This window comes from Galeopterus variegatus, unplaced genomic scaffold, assembly GCF_000696425.1.
Source record: "Galeopterus variegatus unplaced genomic scaffold, G_variegatus-3.0.2 Scaffold2979, whole genome shotgun sequence".
NCBI lineage: Eukaryota > Metazoa > Chordata > Mammalia > Dermoptera > Cynocephalidae > Galeopterus > Galeopterus variegatus.
This window is the reverse complement of record NW_007729090.1, coordinates 87,223-106,996: the sequence shown is the minus strand read 5'-3', so window position 1 is coordinate 106,996 and position 19,774 is coordinate 87,223. Positions and strand designations below refer to the sequence as shown.

Below are 19,774 nucleotides of genomic sequence, written 5' to 3'. Positions count from 1 at the left end.
AAAAAAAAAAAAAAAAAAAAAATGTTTAAATTTTTACCATATCCTCCTAGAAATCAATTTTGCTCATTTTATCTCCTTTTTTTAGAATTCATTTATTTATTTATTTTAAATTTTTATTAAATCAAAATTGATTATACATATTTTGGGGGTTCAACATTGAGATATGTTGATCAAATCAATATTACTAGCATAGATATTGTTATAAAATCGTAATTATTCTTTATGCCCCTTGTCCAATCTCTCCCCATTCGTTTTATCTTTTGAAATAGGTTTCTGGGTGAAAAATTTTTTTTTTTTGCCTGTTTTTTGCTCTTGCGATTCTCAGGGTTTTCCTGTCCACTCTATCCCTGATGTTCTTCACCCTCTCCTCCCCTCCAGCTTCTTGGCAGGTCGATAGACCTCAATCGGCTGATCACTCAGCGTGTCTCCGCAGCCATGTACAAGTCTCTGGAACTGGCAATTGGACGATTTGAGAGTGAAGACCTGACATCGATAGTTGTAAGTACCACACCTGAATTTCCTTTTGTCCTATTAATAGGGCAAACTAATGGTAGGTCCAATACTTGTACAGGTAATAAAAGATATGCCTAATGGAGTTTTGCATATCAAGTATCATTTTTAGCATCTACTTTTAGTATTCAATACTCTAAATTGACCTCAAAGAGAAAATAATCCTAATCTTGAATAAATTATACCTAACTGTAGCAAAAGATAACATTCTATTTAATTCAATAACATGTTTTTTTTTTTTTCCTCTTTTTTGGCATCTGGCCTGTACGGGGATCTAAACCCTTGACCTTGGTGTTACAATGCCGTGTTCTAACCAGCTGAGCTAACTGGCGCACCTCCTTATATTTTAGTAGTAATGAGCTGTTAGATGTAGATTTTTAACTCTATCACAATAATCACAAAAAGATGTACATTTTGGAAATGAATTTGATGTGATAAAATTTATACAGGGAAGTCTGCAAATGCCAAGGCAGATGAATGCCAAGGCGGATGAAGGATGATGCAAGTAAATTGGAAAAAGCACGTTCTTAGTTGGAAAGATGAATAGTAAAGATTTAGTTCCCCAAGTTTATTTGGTAAAAGATTATCAAGTGCTCCTGTGACTTTGAAAAGGAAAATGAGGGAAGACTAACCTTGTAAGATATTAGAATGTGTTATATATCAGTAATAAATGAAACTGCATGGTCTTTTTTTCAAAAGCAGAAAAAAGAAAGGCCAGAGGAACAGAACAGAGTTGGGTGGGGGAGGGAAGTCACACTGTGGGGTGACTTGTCATCTTTGTGGAGAGGAAGAGTAGCAGGTGCCTCTGTGAGACTCACAGCCTCTGATTCAGGGAGGGGGCAGGGCTTTGTGGCAGGCCAGCAGTCCTGCAGGGGATAACCCGAAAGCAGAATAAAATACAAAAATGAAAATGGAAAAAGCCATCCCTCCCAGTACTACGAGTGCATAAGGACTCAAAGGTCTCCACTTCCAGAGAGGGCAGACTTCTCAGCTCTGGGGAGTTTGCCAGCTCTTGACAGGGGCTAGAGGCTGGAAATGTGGGCATGGCCGAGGCAGCAGGCCCTGCTGTGCAACAGAAGACATGGGGAGCTTTGGGCAGTTGTGAGATCTCAAGTAACAGTGTTGCAGACTGGATTGGACTGCAGCATGTGGCTGGGTCACACTGGAGATATCTGCCAAATTCTGGTGCAGTACAGGACAGCAGGCTAAAGATCTAAGTGGTAAAATCTCCAAAAGCAGAGCAGAATTTCTCACAGTTTCTTCATACTGAAGGTCAAAACCTGCTGGGCTCTTAATTAAAAGCCTCCTGGAGGGCAAATCAGAGGTAGGAAGAGTCTCACTGGAACTGCACAGCCTCACCTCAGCTCAGTTGCCCGATGGACCACGGTGTCCAAGCCCCAGCTCTGTCTGCCTTGCAGAGGGTGTTCTCTGCGGAAATAACTGCTTTGGAAGCCTCCACAGTTTTTTTTATATACAATATTTAGCATTCAATAAACAACTACTAGACTTAAGAGACAAGATCATATAACCACACCTAGAGAAAAAAGCGACAATAAAAACAAACCCTTTGGTGACGTTGAGTTAGCAAATCAGGACTTATCTACAATAATTATGATTGATGTGCCCAAGAAGACGGGAGAAAACATGGATAAAAGAGATGAAGGAAGGAGGATTTCTTCAGTTAGAATCTGTAAAAAAAAGAATCAAACAGATGATTTATAGCAATTTGACCACAGGAGAAGACAGGATTAAGGAACAGAAAAACAGGACATTAGAAAACATCTAAACTAAGGAACAGAGAAAAGTAAAAATCGATGAAACAGGAAAAAGCATCAGATCCACCTGGGAAGCAGTAAAACTACCTAACGTGTGGTTGGAGTCTCACAGGAGACAAGAGAGGAGGCGCCACCCAAGCCTTGTCTGGAGGGGTAATGGCAGAGAAACTGATGGCAGAGATAGAATGGGCAGAAGATGCTGGCCCTGCTGTGCAGGAGTGTCGCTCCAGCTGTAAATCCTGGAACCGGGAACATAGCCACAGCCTGTGGATCACCTGACCTCACCTGACTGACTGTGGGGCTGTGATGTCTTTGAAATGTTAGGAATTAATGTCAGTTCAGAGCTGGCGTTCAATACTCCTGAGCGTCTCGTTACCTCCTTATCTCCCCTTCTGCAGTGCACGGTCGTTAAGATAAATGGCCACATGTCCGTCTCACTGGGGGAGCCTGGGTGGAGGATTTACACTGTGCGCTTTTGTTAGTATCACGAAGTCTTTCCTCCCCTTTACTCAAGGAGCTCTGGGGCTGGGATCTGGTTGGCAGCAGTACTTTCTTTCATGATGATTCAAGTCAGATTTCAGTGTAGTAGACCTAGAGTGGTGGGTGGTGCGGTGGTGCCTGCAGTGGAGACGGGTGATGGCCTAGTGGGGGCTACTGTGGAAAGGAGGGGGCACTTCGAGGGCTGTGGGGAGGGTGGATGAGCAGTGAGCTTGTCACCTACCAGACCCCTGCTGGGTGCATGCTTGGCCTAGCTTGCTGGCAGCATTTTCGGTGCAGCCCCTCCACATCCATGTCCCTGCCCTGTGCTGGGCCCTGTCAGGAACCACACAGCCTGGGTGGGGACTAGAGGCCACTGGGTCAGGGCCTCCTTCCTGCCCATGTCTGTCCTCACACCGCTGCCTTTATCATCCCATAGGAGCTGGACGGCCTCCTGGAAATCAACCGCATGACCCACAAGCTGTTGAGCAGGTACCTGACACTGGACAGCTTTGACGCCATGTTCCGGGAGGCCAACCACAACGTGTCAGCGCCCTACGGGAGAATCACCCTCCACGTCTTCTGGGAGCTCAACTACGACTTCCTCCCTAACTACTGCTACAACGGCTCCACCAACCGGTGAGCAGATCGTTCACAGGCACTCTGGATGCCCTGCCGGGGACATCTGCCCAGGGTGATCTCGGGGCCGCTTGCCCCACAGGCTTCCTCTATGTCCTGGGCCATTGTCCCCTCCTCCTCCTGTTCCTCCTTGTTCCTCATGTGCACAATACTCAGCCCTCCTGGTCTCTTCTGTTTGCAAGAGCAGGTGTGGGCCAGCCCTTGGGTCATGACTATGCATATGGAGATTGTGTGCCTGGGCCAGGGCGGGGGCCGGGCAGGGGAGCCAGGGTTCCAGCCTGTGTGACATCGAGGGTGGCACTGACGCCACTTCTCAGTCTCCGTCTGGGAACGAGGTGGTATGAGAGGGTCTGTCAGCAGCTGCCCTCCTGCCCACCTGCCATTTACTGCCGTGTTGAACACCACCGCCAAGTGGCCAGTTTGGTGGTGAAATGTTGAATGCCAGCAGTATAGTGTGGTTCAGCCTCGTGATATGGCCCAAGTCCTGGGATGTCCTGCCTTGGCCTCTGCACAGTGGGCTATGGCCTGTCTGGCTGAGGTTTTGTCTTTCTCAACACTAAGTTCGCCTCCTGCTGTGTTGGTGCGTGCCAGAGATGTGTGTGCGCACACGTGTGCTATGAGCTTTGAAACATGGGTGCCTTTTGCTTTGCTGCTGGATCTTAACATCCCACCTGTGTATTGGCTGAATTGTTACTGAGTGTTTGGCCCAGAGTTGAGCCAGGATGCTGAGCTCTGCACCTGGAGAGGAAGGGGCTGTTCTGTGGCCCCCTCATGCCTGTTGCTACCACTGTCTGTTCAGGACCCCTGGGTGTCAGGGTTGCTTTTCTTGGGGGGAAGCGGCAGGCCCTGGGTGTGCTTGCAAGGCAGCTCTTCTGATGGCCACAGGGCTGATGCTATCCTCAGTCAGAGGCAGGTGGGAACATGGCAGTGGGCTCCCAAGCCACACATGGAGGAGCCAGGTGGGCTTCTGCAGCTCAGGTGGCCTTCTGGGCCTGTCTGAGTGTGGTTCATGGACTTTAAAGACTTTTCAGCCCTATTTAACTAATCTTTAAAATGCCCATTTTCCAGAAACATGTATTTTCAGTTGTTACAGTCTCAATTAATTTAAAAAATATTTTATTGCACAAATAATGTATCATAATTGTAGAAAAATTAGAAATCATAAATACAAAGATGAGGGAAGAAATTAGTTACATCCCCAGAGGTTTCCCTGTAAAAATGTGTCTGCTAGAGTTCTCCCCATGCCATCAAAAACATATATGCATTTTGCATTTTGCAAAAATGAGATTAGGCATGCTGCCATGTACATGTTCCCTTCTCACCAGTCACCGGGGTTGCTCTGTGTTGGTGAAGATGCACTTGCGCCTGTGCTGCTTTCTGACCAAAAAAATGCGTTGGCCGATGCTTGCGGAATCCTGTTTTCGCTGATCGCTGAGGTTACCCCCAGGGCGTGGGCTGAGCGAGCTCTCTGGGAGGAACCTGCGCTGGGGATCATCCCTGCATGATGTTCCTGAGGTCGGTGACATGTCAGGGGGATTGGCTTAAAAAACTTCCGCTGCTCTCTGAGAGTACCTGGCCAGGTATTTTTGGCTATTGTTCTCACTCTCTCAAAAAAGGGGGGGGCCTTCCCCAGCTGTGCTCTTCTCTCACTTCCTTGGGCTATTCCTGTGGGTTATCTGGGGTCCACGCCACTTGGAGCATTACTGAGGGCCACTTTGTGGGGTTGTAGGTACTGCCTGGCCCCCCCAGTGCCTGTGAGCTGTCGTCTCCTGGACATGTCTCATGCTCCGTGGGCAGGCTGGTTCTCACGTGTGTCCCCTGCTCTCTTTGCAAGACTCAGAGTTACTGTCTCGGGCACACCTGTTGGGCAGGGTCCGGTATGCAGTTACCTGAGTCTGGGGCACAGGGACACTTGAGGCTTGTCATGGGGCAGCCCTCAATGGGGACTCTGCTTTATGTGGCCACCTCCACCTTCCATCAGTGTTGTACATGCTGCTACTTCTCATAGTTTTCGTAAGTCTTCCATGGGAGTCATTAAAGCTTCATTATCTGGAAAAGGCATTTTAAAACAGGATTTTGTATATCTGAATATTATTGAAACCTGAGAAGACACATAAAACTGTGCCACCCAGGATTTTAGTGCCATGCCTGAGGGTTTTTTGAGAGCTGCATGTGTTAGATTCTTGTGGCTGCTGTAACAAAGTACCATAAACTGGGTAGCTTAAAACAACAGAAATGTAGTCTCTTACAGTTCTGGGGGCCAGAAGTCCAAAATCAAGGTGTCACAGGGCCCTGCTTGCTCTGAGACTCTGGGTGGAGTCTTTGCCTTGTCCAGCGTCTGGTGGTGGCCATCTGCTGTTCCCTGGCTTGCAGCTGCATCACTGCAGTCTCTGTCCCTGTGACACATGGCATCTCCCTGTGTTTTTCTGTCTCTGTGTCTCTTCTCTTCCTTTAAGGACACCAGTCTTACTGGACTAAGGACCAATCCTACTACTCCAGTATGACCTCATCTTAACTAATTGCATCCACAATTACCCAGTTTCCAACAAGTTCACATTCTGAGGTATTGGGGGTAAGGACTTCAACATATCTTTTTTGGAGAAACAATTCAACCCATAGTGTGTGTGTGTGTGTGTGCGCATGTGTGTCTATTTCTACGTAGTTATCTATATTGTAAAACCATGAGTGCATACTGCTATCTCCAATTCCAGTTCAGCACTGCAGAGTTCATTCTAGTCTTTTCTCTTTCCATTTTTCTAACTTCCTTAAACACTGAGAATCCTTGCCTTATTATTCTTAGTATATTTACCCATTTGTTCAGTTCTAGAAAACACAGAAATAAGTTTTGGAATTGCTAATCTTTACCACTATGAAACACAAACCCACCAACTAGAGTTCAGTATTTGTTTTGATTTTTTTTGCCTATAGTCAAAATATTTTGTTTAAAATTTATTCATGATGATGTAGTAGCAGGGTCTGGATTTATTCTTTCGCCTAAAATAAGTGAAAAACTGGAAAAATATGTCAACTGTTTTCAGAAACTGGACATTTCGAGGAAACACATGGGATGAGCCCTCTTATCTCCCTGGCTTTCTGTCTGGAATCACAATTCAAGAGTAACTCAGAAGTCTTGCTTAGTAGAGGAAATAAGTTGGAATTTGGAGAAGCTGAAACAGCTGGAATTTGCAGGGTGCATTATGGGAGAGGAGAGAGCTCCTGAAACCAACACAAGTGCCCTCTGTCTTTACTTGAATGTTCAGTTGTGCATGTGCTTGACAACTGTAAGCTGAAAAATTCACAGCATGCACATGGGGACATCTGAGTTTCTACTGGTAAGAATGGAGGAACCTCACTGAACACCTAAGGCATTCAGTAGAGTTGCCAGAAGGGTCTTGCCTTAGTGTAGCACTAAACTAGCTCTAGGGTGCTGACTACTATGCCCACTCTACAAATGCCAAAAACAAATCATTAAAAGATGCACCTAATTTGCAAGTAACTTAACTGCTTGCCAAAAAAAACTTTACACTTTCTAAACCATAATAACAAAATGCAGACACTTAACAACGTGACATTATAATGTCCAACAGCCAATCAAGAATTACTAGACATGCCAAGAACCAGGAAAATGCAACCTATAACCAAGAGAAAAATCAATCAGTGAAAAACAAACACAGAAATGACAGAGATCATGGAATTAGCAGACAAGGATGTTAAAACAGCAATTGTAAATATGCTCAAGGACTCAAAGAAAAACAAACATAATGCAGAGAGAAATGGATGTTATATAAAAGAATTTAATTTAAGATGAAAAATATAATCTCTGAAATGAAAAATTCACTTGGGCAGAATATCAGGTTATACTTTGCAGAAGTTTAATGAATTCAAAATTACAACCAATGGAAACAAATCTAAACTGAAGCACAGACAGAAAAAATCATGAAAAACATGTGAAGAGCATCAGAAATCTGGACATATTGAGTGTTCTAATATGCCAGTAATTGGAATCCCAGAAAGAGGTTGTGGGTGGACAGAAAAGAATACTTGAAAATTAATGGCCTAAAATTTTCCAAAACTAAACCTGCAGATACAAGAAGCTCAACAAACGTCAAGCAGGATGAACACCAGGGAAGGTCCTTCCTGGGCCCAGGACTCATCAGGGTCCCGATAAGGTGAAAACTGAGTCTTGGTTTAGCTGAGACATGTGAGTAGGGCCTTAGGATGCTGGTGCCAAACCTTAGTTTTTCTGTTAGGGGGTTGCAATGAGCTGGACGGAGGCCAACGCATGTGCAGTTTTTCAGCATGGTGCTGACAGGGCTGTCCCAGTGTGGGCAGAGCCTGGGGTCTCTGGAGAACTGGATGCCTTCTCCTGATGGACTTTTTCTGGAACAGGCATGTGCACGCACACACCCCAGCGCATGCGCGCACACATGTGCAAACACACAGATGCAGATAGACACAAATACATAAACACACGCATGTGCAGACACACAGAAACACACACAGAGAGAAATACATGCAGATAGACACACAAAAGCACAGACATATGCATAAGTAGGCACACATACACATTGTTGAGTGTTGTGATGTGCCAAGGATATTGACATACGGACAGCACAGTAATCCAGGATCCTTCGAAAAATCACACCCGAAAGAGGGAAATGGGTTGTTTTCTTCTGGGACATGAATTGAGGAAATTTGAGGCCCATGGTGATGGGGTACAACAGCAGCGCTGCAGTGGGCAGAGGCTGGCCTGGTGGCAGCCCGGTCACACTGTGTCCTGTCTGCATGATGCACTCAGCACTGCAGACTGCTGGCCACCCCTCAGACTCACTCTGTATCCTGTGTTTCGACAATTACATCCTCTTTTATTTACTAAAGTGCAAAAAGAGTTCATCAGATTTTTAGAATTAAATAATTAGCAAATCCATGTTTCTTTATTACACTGCTTTGCAAGAGTTTTTTATGTTTAAATGAACCTTTCCAATTGCAAGTGATAGCCAAGTTTGATCAGCCATCAAAATGCCATCTCTTGACTGAATGAGTGTGGTCACAGCACCTGTGTTTGCCGGTTCTCTCTGGTGAGCCTGTAACTAGCGACCTTGCTGCTCATATTACGGGCTGAGGTGCCTGCTGTCATCCAGATGCAGATGTGTGCCTGCATCTGGAGGCATGGCAAAGCCACATGCTCATCTGTTACTGGTGGTCAAGGGCGTGGGTTGGGCTCAAGATGGTTAGGGTGACAACAAACCAGACTCTTTCCCTGAGTCTGTAGACTGTGTGTCTGGGGTCAAAGGACACTGGGTATTCTCTCTCAGGCTCCTGATCTTGGGATACATTTATTATATGTCACATTTTTTGAATTAGATAGTGTTTATATCTAATTCATTCTGAGGTTTTTGATTTGCTAGAATTTTCCTATTTGATGATTATATCATTTAATTGGAAGGAAGATTGAATAGATGGGTAATGGAAAAGTTCTAAATTGTAAAAGACTATGCTAAATATGGTTTTCTTTTCTTTTTTAATCTTTCTTGTTTAGGTTTGTTCGGACAGTATTACCATTTTCTCAGGAATTTCAAAGAGACAAACAGCCTAATGCACAACCCCAATATTTGCATGGATCCAAGGTAGGTTGTTTTGTGTTTGTATTAAGATTTTTAAGTTATAATGAAGCATGTTTTGAAGTTTAACTTAAATTTGGTCAGTTGCAATGACTTAAATGTATCATGCTATGTATGAAATGTTATTTTTTCCCTTCCATTAGCATCTTCCTGAAAAGTAGCAATAATTTAAAACAGAAACTAACCAACCCACCCAAAAAAACCCTAATCTAGAATTAGCTCATACATGATGTTGGGACAACTCTGGCCATGTGGTAGGTGTCAGGGTGGGCCTAGCCTCATTCCTGACACTGAAATAAGTGAGACTATTGAGAGATTCACGTTGATGAAGCCTGAAGCAGAGGTCCAGGAGCTCACCTGAGACACGCAGGGTGTGTGTGTGTGTGTGTGTGGAGGGGAGCTAGCCAGGTGAGACGCCCCAAAGGCAGGTGCAGAGAAGAGCTGACATTTAGAAGTGGCAAAGTCAGGCATGCACATGGCAAGGATGGGCTCCCCAGCACACCTGTGTCTGGTGAGATAACACAGTGTCCACGTGGGAGTGGCTGGATTTGCAGCAAGTATCAGTACTATTAAGGGCTTGTATTCTTAGTATTTAACGCACTCTTATGATCCAGTATAAAAAAGATCAATGCTCTGTAGTAAAAAAGAGACAGATGAAATAAGCAGACACTTCACAAAAATATAATAAATAAATAAGCAGGTATCGAGGCTCAACAGTAATTGAAGAAGAAGAATTACAGCAGTAAGAACTATCCTAGAGGAATTGTCCTCAGGGTTGCTGGTGGAGTGTCCCTGAACCCTGTGGTCCTGGGGGCAGGTTGTCCACATGCTTCAGGATTTACATGTTCCCACCTGCAGGAAGCCAAGCACCTGAGGAAATAGGTGCAAAGCCAGGTCTCCCGGGGTGATCATCGGACGTTGTCTGTCCCATTGCCCAGAGCCAGGCATCTCAGGGTGAATGTGGCCCTCCCTTTGTGCATGTGGTCGTGAGCGGATGGCTGCTTTGCCAGCTGTGCATGTACAAGGCTGGGAGAAGGGGGATGCGCTCATACCGGCTCAGGCGGGGAACTGGGGACTTGGAGGACTGTGCAGCCCCCATAGGGTTTTGGCAGCTGTTTGAAGCCTTGTGATGACAACCAGGGGTAATGAGGGCCAGACCTCATTGTCCCGGGAGCTGTATTCCGGGACTGAGCTTCATTTGTTTTAATATTAAGTGACACAGGTGGATGTATTTTTTGTACTGATTGTCAAGCTATAGTCACGGTTTTCAGGTTTGCTCAGTAGTGTTTACCTAGTACCTGCTGTGTTCCTGGGTGTCTCCGGCCTTGATGCAGGAGCCGAGTTCTTGGTGAATGCATGGGGGCTTCAGACTCTGTAGAGCAGCCACGTGGGCCCCACACCTGAGGGGGCTGTGGATCAGCAGGGCCCACAGGTGCAGATGCACCCCTGTGGGTTTGGTGGCCCAGCCAGCATGGCCAACACAGCAAGAAGGGGCTGGAGGGAGTAGTAGGCTGACACACAGGGCAGGGTCATGTTCCACTTTGTGGTGGGCTTCAAGCCCCAGCCCCTCAGCCTTGGGTTGGAGGTCTTCACCTCTGATGTCTCACCTGTGGAGGGGTCCCCAGTGGCAGGTGTCCAGAGATGGGAATGAGAAATGGAAACCCTTGCTGCTGCCCAGGAGACCCCTGGAGTGGGACAGGTGGCACTGGCTTGGGTAGGACACAGGGCAGGGGCAGAACAGAGACTTCCCCACAGCTTGGATGCCCCCACCCCCGTGCTCTGTGCACCCCAGAGAAGCCTGTTCCGTGCTCTCGCACCAGCTGTAGAGTGAGGCTGTCAGCAGGGGTGGACGTGGGAGCATGGAGGCGAGCTGGGGTTCTGCAGACCAGCACAGGAGAGGCTGGGCCTGCCACCCCCACAGCACACAACTGCACATTTTATAAGGCCCAGGTGGGTCTGAGAAGTAGAAAGATATTTCTAACCCTCTCCTTTCAGTCCTCCTGGTACCTTCCTTCCTCTCCCTGCAGGGCAGCAGCTTGACCTTGGCCATGATGGGCACGTTTGCATCCTGAAAGGGGATAGACACCCCAAATCAGGGCTTTGGCTCTGGAGAGCCACCCCTCAGAAAGAATGAATGGTGGGGGTGGTGTTTTCAGCACCATCAGGGTGTCCCCGAGCAGGAGAGGGGGCCTCTTTCAGTGTCTGTGAACTGTGGGCAGGGATATAAGAAGGGGATGTGAGACTCCTGTTCAGGATTCAGGGATGGAGGTTGATGCTGTAAAGATGATGAGAAATTAAGTTCTCTTTAGTTTTTTAGAGGATAATATATATTTTTAGCACCTCTATGATGGCAGTTAAAAACATAGTGCAATTCAGTTACTCCGTGACATGCTGATGTTTGAAGGTAGTGGGCTCTCCCTTCTACACACCCAAGATTAAAGGCTGGGAGGGGCCTCGCTCTCCGGGGAGAAGGGAAGTGTTGAGACTGGAAGCCGCATTGACACACGGGAGGCCGGGCGCTAACACTTGGGGAAGGTTGAGACAGGCACAGCCCCCACTCCCGAGACTGGCCACAGGTGCTGCCTGCAAGACGCTGCTCCACATGGTACTGTCCTTAGCACTACCGGATGGCAGGTAACTGAGCGTGGGCACACAGGGCTTCGTGATGGGCTGGGGCCACCCAAGTCTGGGCTTCATGGATCTGCATTGGCGACCCAGGAGAGCATCTGGGCAGTAGCCAGGTGCCGAGAGCACAGTGAGTGGCCTCTCCTCTGTGGGGCAGGAGGGGCATGCACATGTGGGCAGGCTGCACGGTCCAGGTGCTGGGAGGCTGTTCCTCCCCTCCTGAAACCTCTCAACAGGTAACTCACACGTTCTTCCCAGGACAGACTTGAAGTTGACTTTCATGCTGTAATCAGTTATACCCAAATCAAAAGGATGTTTTTAAAAAGGATTAGAGGGCCGGCCCGGTGGCGCACTGCGATAGTGCGCCGCTTGGGAAGCACAGCGGCGCTCCCACCAAGGGTTCGGATCCCACATACAGACCGGTTCCCGCTCACTGGCTGAGTGAGGCACGGGAGCAACGCCGAGGGTTGCGATCCCGTTGCCGGTCCCGGTCCGGTACGGGGGCGACACTGAGGGTTGCGATCCGTTGCCGGACACGGAAAAAGACAAAAAAAAAAAAGGATTAGAATAAGTGCTCTAATGCCCCTTTTCTGAAATTAAAATGTAGCGTTTTACCCCTTTAGAACTAAAAGGAATTTTGTGTCGTTTTTGAAGACAGGACTAGAAAGTTTGACAAGTAAGGTAAAAATTTCTTGGGCCTCTATGCACTAAAAGATTTGCTATGGACTTGGCTTGGCTCTGAAATTTTTAATCCCTTTCAGACATGGCCACAGAATAAGCGTTTGTTATGCCCTCATAAAGAGAGAAGAGTTACGGAAGGAGGCCAGGCAGTGAGGCTCTTCTTCCCTCCTCTGCTCTGCGGCTCCTCCCCACCCAGAGTTTGTTGGAGAGGATGGCCTTAGAAGAAGGGGAGCTGGGCCTTGGAGGAGTGCCGGGCCGTCTACACGTGTGGGCTGCCTGGGCGGCATGCTTCTCCCGTGGTTTGCCTGGGCGGCATGCTTCTCCCGTGGTTTGCCTGGGCGGCATGCTTCTCCTGTGGTTTGCCTGGGCGGCATGCTTCTCCTGTGGTTTGCCTGGGCGGCATGCTTCTCCTGTGGTTTGCCTGGGCGGCATGCTTCTCCTGTGGTTTGCCTGGGCGGCATGCTTCTCCTGTGGTTTGCCTGGGCGGCATGCTTCTCCTGTGGTTTGCCTGGGCGGCATGCTTCTCCTGTGGTTTGCCTGGGCGGCATGCTTCTCCTGTGGTTTGCCTGGGCGGCATGCTTCTCCTGTGGTTTGCCTGGGCGGCATGCTTCTCCTGTGGTTTGCCTGGGCGGCATGCTTCTCCTGTGGTTTGCCTGGGCGGCATGCTTCTCCTGTGGTTTGCCTGGGCGGCATGCTTCTCCTGTGGTTTGCCTGGGCGGCATGCTTCTCCTGTGGTTTGCCTGGGCGGCATGCTTCTCCTGTGGTTTGCACGGACTGATCCTGGGAGAGGGCTCGTCGGAGTTGGCTTTTGAGGAAGGGTCCTGAGACCGCACTGTGTGTCCATTCTTGCTGGCCAAGTGCTGTCTGTTGTGGTGCTGAAGGCTCAGGAGACATGTTTTCATTTTCCAGGGTCTTTCCCAGGAACACAGGGAGGCAGCTTTGTGTCTGTTCCCAGTAAGAGGCAGATGTGAGCCTACAGTTCTGGAGGGTTCCAGAGTCTGCATTTGTCTTGAGGCAGTCCTTGCACCTTCCCACAATCAGAGAGCACCCAAGCCCTTTCTGTGCTGGTCGGCACCTTGCTGATGTGCCCACAGGAGTATGCCCACTTCAGGGAATCCACAAAGCTGGTGCCCTTTTGAGGGGAAAGAAAGAGTAGATTACTTGAATTTGATTTTTTTAGTGCAACCATTTGTGACTGAACTTGCACCTCAGTGTAACAGATTTCAGCCTCAGTTTGAGAAATTATGTTTGTGTAACTTTTGTTCTTACGACCTAAACCAGTATTTTGTAGTTGTTAGATTGTTTGGGCTGTTATACAAGTGACATTGATGTTGACTGTTTATGTCATACATAATATATGATACTTTTTTGAGGATGCTCCCCACAAAAAGGCAGAATGCAAAACATTATGATGTCAGGGTTACAGAGAGTATTCAAAACAGACAGCCTCACCTGCAAGCACTCGCATGTGTCAGATACTCTTTATTCCACTGCAGCGTGATTTATAGTGTTTGTAGCTATGTGATTAGGGAATACACAGGAATCCAATTCAAGAACTCCACTAGTTCTTTCTTATGAATCATGAGCTAGGGCTAGTGTCTTACAGGAATAAGGTCAACTTAGAGGAGCGACCCATTAATGACAGTGTTATACTTTTGGTTCCTGGTAATGTCGCCACTTGCAGAATGCCTGCTCTGAGCAGAACGCCCTTGAACACATTACTGGTATCTTTTTCCTATCATTTTCCTGATTTATGTGAAGTTTACAGGAACATTATGAAAGTTAGAGAACCCGAGCCGCACCACAAGTGAGTCTGGAGCTGTCTCTGGGGGTGCCACCCACCTGCTCAGTTGCTGGACAGGGCCGGAGTCTCTGCATCAGGCCTGGGCAGCACAGTCTTTTTTGAGCTGAGCTCTGAGGCCAGGCATCCGGAGTGCTTCCCTCCTCTGAGTTTAACTATTTTACAATGTGGTACTTGTAACTTTGCCCTCCTCTCCTCCCTCTCAGTAGTTAAGTCATGTCTGCTTTTTGTTGCCCTCATCGTGCTGTCTCTGAGATGGGTTGTCTCTGGAGTGAGCCTCATGCACAGGGAAGCCAGACAGTGGTGGGGTCAGGGACCGTGTATTCATTGAGCAGCGCCTTCTCTGACATGAGGTCATTAGAGTTCACTAATGATTCTCATGTTTTTCTTTTTGAGCATTGAACCTGTTATCAAGCAAAAATGTTACACAGAATTCCAGCAGCCAGAGCACAGTGGTGGAGTTGGGAGGAGGGAGTGTGTCTGAGCTGATGCTCTGTCGAGTCTTTCCAGTCTGAGAGGATTGCAGGGCTTGGGCACAGGACAGGCACTTGGCAGGGTTTCAATTCTTTAATGTGTCCAATTTGGTCAGTGTAGTTTTTTGTTTGTATTTTGGTGACTGGCCAGTACAGGGATCTGAACCCTTTACCTTGGTGTTAAAACACTGTGCTCTAACCAACTAAGCTAACTGGCCAGCCTCAGTGTACCATTTTATAATCAGTTTAGACTCAGACTCTGTTTGGGGGGCCCTAACCACTCACATATCTGGTGATTCACTAGAACAACTCACAGGATTTAAAGTCAGTTGTATTTACGGATACTGTATATCACAGCAAAAGGGTACAAAGCAGGATTGGTAAGGAAAACAGTTGCAGCAGGTGGAGTCTAGATGGAACCCAGCACAGGCTTCCAAAGCTCTCCCTCACAGGGGACACATGGGATGTGCAAAGTGTTTCTGCCTAGGGAAAAGAAGCCAAGTGAACCTGGGGCTGACACATAGACACATACCACCTGTGTGACTGGCCGTGATTTCTGAAACTCCAGAACCCCCAGAAGGAAAGGAGGTGTTGGCCATAAATAATTCTATTTGCACAGATGACCTAGACAAGCTTGTATAGTACAGTCAGGTGTCCCAGGTATAGAAAACAACCTTATCAATTCATAACATAGGGAACATTCTAAGGACAGGCTCTCCTGAAGACACGTGAGAGTTGAACAACCAGGCATGCTGTGCTGACTCTTCCTTGCACACTCTCAGAATCCTTGCAGTCCTGATGTGGCTCTTTGTCTGCATAGGAAATATTTAAGACAATTACAAAGGGAAGGTTGATAAAGGGACCTAAATGGATGCAGTGTTGGTACACTTCACTCAAAGTAGTAAAATGTTGATAACAGTAGACTGATAAGTTATGTATATGTGTAATACTTACAGCATCCACTAAAAAAAAAAATCTATACAAAGAGGTACAGTCAAAAATGCTACAGGTAAATCAAAATGGAATTCTAAAAAATGTTTAAGTGACCCATAAGAAAATAGAAAGAATGAAACAGAGGGATGAAAAACAGGGAACAAATAGAAAACAAAGAAGAAAATAGTAGGCATAACCCCCAAAATATCAATAATTACATTATTTGTTAACATATTAAGTATAAGTAGTCTAAATACAGTTAAAATACAGAGGTTGGCAGGATGGATTAAAGAACATGACTCAACTATCTGCTACAAGAAACTTTATATTGATGATACAGGTAGATTGAAAGTTAAAGAATGGAAAAAGCTATACCATGCAAATAGCAATCAGAAGAAAGCAGGAGTGGCTATATTAATATAAGATAAAATAGATGTCAGAGTTAAGAATGTTACCAGAGACATCACATAATGATAAAAGGGTCAAAGCACCAGGATAACATAGCAATCCTAAGTATTTATACACCAAACACAGTGCTGCTGTACATGAAGCAAAAACTGATAGAAGTGGAAGGAAAAATGAACAACCCACAGTTATAGCTTGGGACTTCAACACTCCCTTCTCTCAGTAATGGATAGAACAAGTAGACAGAAAATCAGCAACAATAGAGAAGAACTGAACACCACCATCAACCAATAGAATTTAATTGTCTTGCATAGAATAACTCCACCCCACACAGCAGAACACAGATTCTTTTCTAGTGCCCATGAAATATTCACCGAGGTAGACCATATCCTGGGCCATAAAACAAACCTCAACAAAATTAAAAGAATTGCAGTCTCACAGAGTATGTTCTCTGACCACAGTGAACTCAAACTAGAAATGAATAATAAAAAGATGACAAGAAGATCTCTAAACGCTTGGAAATAATACACTTTTAAATATTCCACAGGTTAAATAAGTCTCAAGAGAAATTAAATAATACAGTGAACTGAATGAAGTGCAAATATAACAATAAAATTTGTGGGATGCACTTGAGAAGTGCAGAGAGGGAGATTTATAGCATTGAGTGCTTACGTTGGGGGTCTCCCTGCCATCTGCACCCATGTCCTTCAGGAGCTTGATGGTGTCCTTTACAGGAACCACCCTGACCACCTCCCACTTGCAGGGGCTGCTCTCCTGGGGCACCCTGTGCATCCCTGAGAAGGCAGCTCCCACAGCCTTATGAGGAGTTTGCCTTTCATAAGAGGTTGAAGACTTACGTACCAGCAAGAGCAGTATATTTCATAAGTAAACTCCCTGGATCCCTTCATTTGAAAGTGTTGTGTCTGTTGAGTGCGTCTTCGTGCACTGATTCTTCGTCCACATGTGTGCATAGGAACCATGTTGAAAGCTCTGTTCCGTGTTCCCCAGGCTTTGAACCTGGCTTACTCCAGCATTTATGGCAGCTACCGGAACTTTGTCGGGCCTCCACACTTTCAAGTCATTTGCCGGCTGCTTGGCTACCAGGGAATTGCCGTGGTCATGGAGGAGCTGCTGAAAGTCGTCAAGAGCCTGGTAGGTTCCTCCTGACGGGCCTCCTTCACACAGTGTGGACTCACTGGGGTAGAGCAAGTCAGGGAGTATTCTCTCTCCGTCTGGACTGGATTCTTAACAGATGAGTAGATTCAGTTTAGCTTCAGACACCTGACCATATGTAGTTTGAGTTCTCCCCCATCCATCCTGATTCAAGAGAATGGATCCATGTTATTTTAACTGACTCACAGGAGTTTTGAATTACCAAAATATTGCCTTCCATATAAGAGAATATTGCTTTTTTTTTTTTTTCCTTTTTGTCTTTTTTTGTGACCGGTAACGGGATCGCAACCCTCAGTGTCGCGCCCCTACCGCGACCGGCAACGGGATCGCAACCCTCGGTGTCGTGCCCACACCACGCTCAACCAGTGAGCGGACCGGTCTCTATATGGGATCCGAACCCTCCGCGGGAGCGCCGCCGCACTCCCAAGTGCCGCACTCTACCGAGTGCACCACTGGGCCGGCCCATCTTTTTATGTGCAGAAGTAGTCCTCCCCTGCCTTGTAAAGGACCACTGCTGTCGCCCAAGACTTGTAGGAGAACACAGTGTCCTGGAGATGGAGGACAGAACAGGAGCCAGGAGGTCGTGATAGAAACACACTTGTCTCAGCCTGCTTTCTTTGGCTGGCGAGTGTCTGGGAAGGGGTAATTCTGTGAAGACTCCTGTTTCTGTTTATGAAGTACAAGTTTTCTTAAAACATGGATTTCAAGGAAACATCTGTGTTGGGAATGTAGTAGAAATTATTGGCCATGCAGAGCTGGGAGTCTGTGGAGGCTCTGAGGGGTTTATTGGGGCAGAGGGCTGCAGAGAGGGAGAGGCCCAGAAGCGAGGCCATGGGGCGCCAGTGGGTCTGTGTGCCACCACTGTGCAGAGGCTCCCATTACGTCAAAGTGAGCGTGGTAGGGGTGATTTGCATGTGTAAGTTGGGTGGTATGTGCCCTGTTTCTGGATACTAGGGGTTAAGTAATGTGACTAAAGGGTTCAGATGCATGTGTATCTGACACCAGGTTCAGGTCAGAGGTTGTGCTTGTACCACCATGTGCATAGAAGCCTTTGGAAGTCACTGAGTTTTTGAAAAGGGAAAGGTAGGATGGTACCATTTGTAGGCTGTAATGGATTTTGTTTTCTGAGAACTTTTTAAAGTCTTTCATCTTTTTTTATTATTTTAATATTCTTTCTGTAATCGAGCTCATTTCTTTAAGTTTCATTATTGCCAAGTATAGATGTTCATATCTTTCCTGTGATTCACACACTAGCCAGGAGAAAGCTTGAAACTGAATTCGCGGCCACCTGACTACAGCAGCAATCCATCAAGGGAAGATGATCTGATCATGAAGTTCATGACTGCAAAGCAAAGCAAAGGCCAATAGAATTCTAAGAAGTTGATAAAGCTACAATTATATAGCACCAGATCAGAAATAAGTTAGAATATAGAAGAGTTTGGTGGTTTGGCACAGCCGTAACCCCATGACCCTCCCAGACCCTTCCAGGACCCCCTAGGGTTCTGCCCCAAAGCACTTGGTAACCTGGCAGGTATTAGCATTCCTGGCCTTGCCACACTGAACATGAAGGAGACATGGTCCAGCCTTGAGGCTGCATGCAGTCCACCAGAGGAATGAGAGCCTGTCCTGGGGGAACTGCCATTGTGGAGCTACCAGCGCGCATGGTGTTGACAGCACATCTGCGTGGGCAACACCTGGCCACCTGAGCTCTCCTGCCCTTCTCCTGGTCACACCTCAGGCCACTTGCATCTTGAGAGGGAGGTTGTGTTTTAGAACATGAGTTTAGTCAGGCATGTAAAGACACCTAGTGAAGGTTGCTTTCCGTGATGGGATTTCATTCCCAGCCAAAATGATTCTGCAGTCCTGGTTATCGCCATGTGTTTTGCTAACAGCCTCATTTTCAGAACATGCGCCAGCCACAGCCTTCCGGAGAGTGGAGGCCAGTGGTCAGCGCAGCCTGTCTCTCCCACAGCTGCAAGGTACAATCCTACAGTACGTGAAGACGCTGATGGAGGTGATGCCCAAGATCTGCCGCCTGCCCCGGCATGAGTACGGCTCTCCTGGTGAGCACGGTGCCTTATGGCCAGGCGCAAGGGCACTCCTCTAGGGACCCTCGACCACACTAAGGGAAATCAAGTCAGACATTATCGAGAAGGCTAAGGTTGCCTTCCCCAGGTGGGAGGAGGTAGGAGTGCCCCAACCAGAGCCTGACTGTTGACAGCAGAGCTGGGAGGCAGGTGTGCAGGAAGGTATTTGGGCCACATTCACAGATGAGGCACCTGAGAGGTGCTGGGGCTCTCCTACAGGAAAATCACTGCCAGGGTGGGGCAGTGGTGTGACCACCAGTGCTGCTGCCCTCTAGGCTGCTCCTCAGGTGCAGGCTCATGAGGGGCACTGGTCCTGACCCTTCTCCTGCTCAAGCCTATCCAGCAGGACCTGTGAGCAGATGTGCCCTTCAGGGTCCAGGCCCATAAGGCTTGCCACAGGCTGGTTTTGGGCTGTCCAAATAACTAGACTTAAAGATGTTGAAAAGTATTATGTTGTGATAAAATTGGACAACAAATTTGTCACTTAACAAAATTGCTTTTTGTCTCTTATCTGCAAATATTTTTTTGAAAGCTGGGCAGTTGAACACCAGCCTTGTCTTGTTAAGTGACTTGA

At 47.0% G+C, this 19,774-nt stretch overlaps 1 protein-coding gene across 4 annotated transcripts in view; it reads left to right on the top strand.

Moving 5' to 3' along the window:
* Nucleotides 1–19,774, top strand: part of CYFIP1 (cytoplasmic FMR1 interacting protein 1) — a 62,089-nt gene that overhangs the window by 33,446 nt on the left and 8,869 nt on the right. For all 4 annotated transcript variants that reach the window (XM_008583616.1, XM_008583618.1, XM_008583617.1 and 1 more), the window contains exons 20-24: nt 379–498; nt 3,202–3,401; nt 8,941–9,028; nt 16,949–17,092; nt 19,086–19,176. In XM_008583616.1, coding sequence (XP_008581838.1) covers nt 379–498; nt 3,202–3,401; nt 8,941–9,028; nt 16,949–17,092; nt 19,086–19,176 — 643 coding nt within the window. The remainder of the gene's footprint in view (nt 1–378; nt 499–3,201; nt 3,402–8,940; nt 9,029–16,948; nt 17,093–19,085; nt 19,177–19,774) is intronic.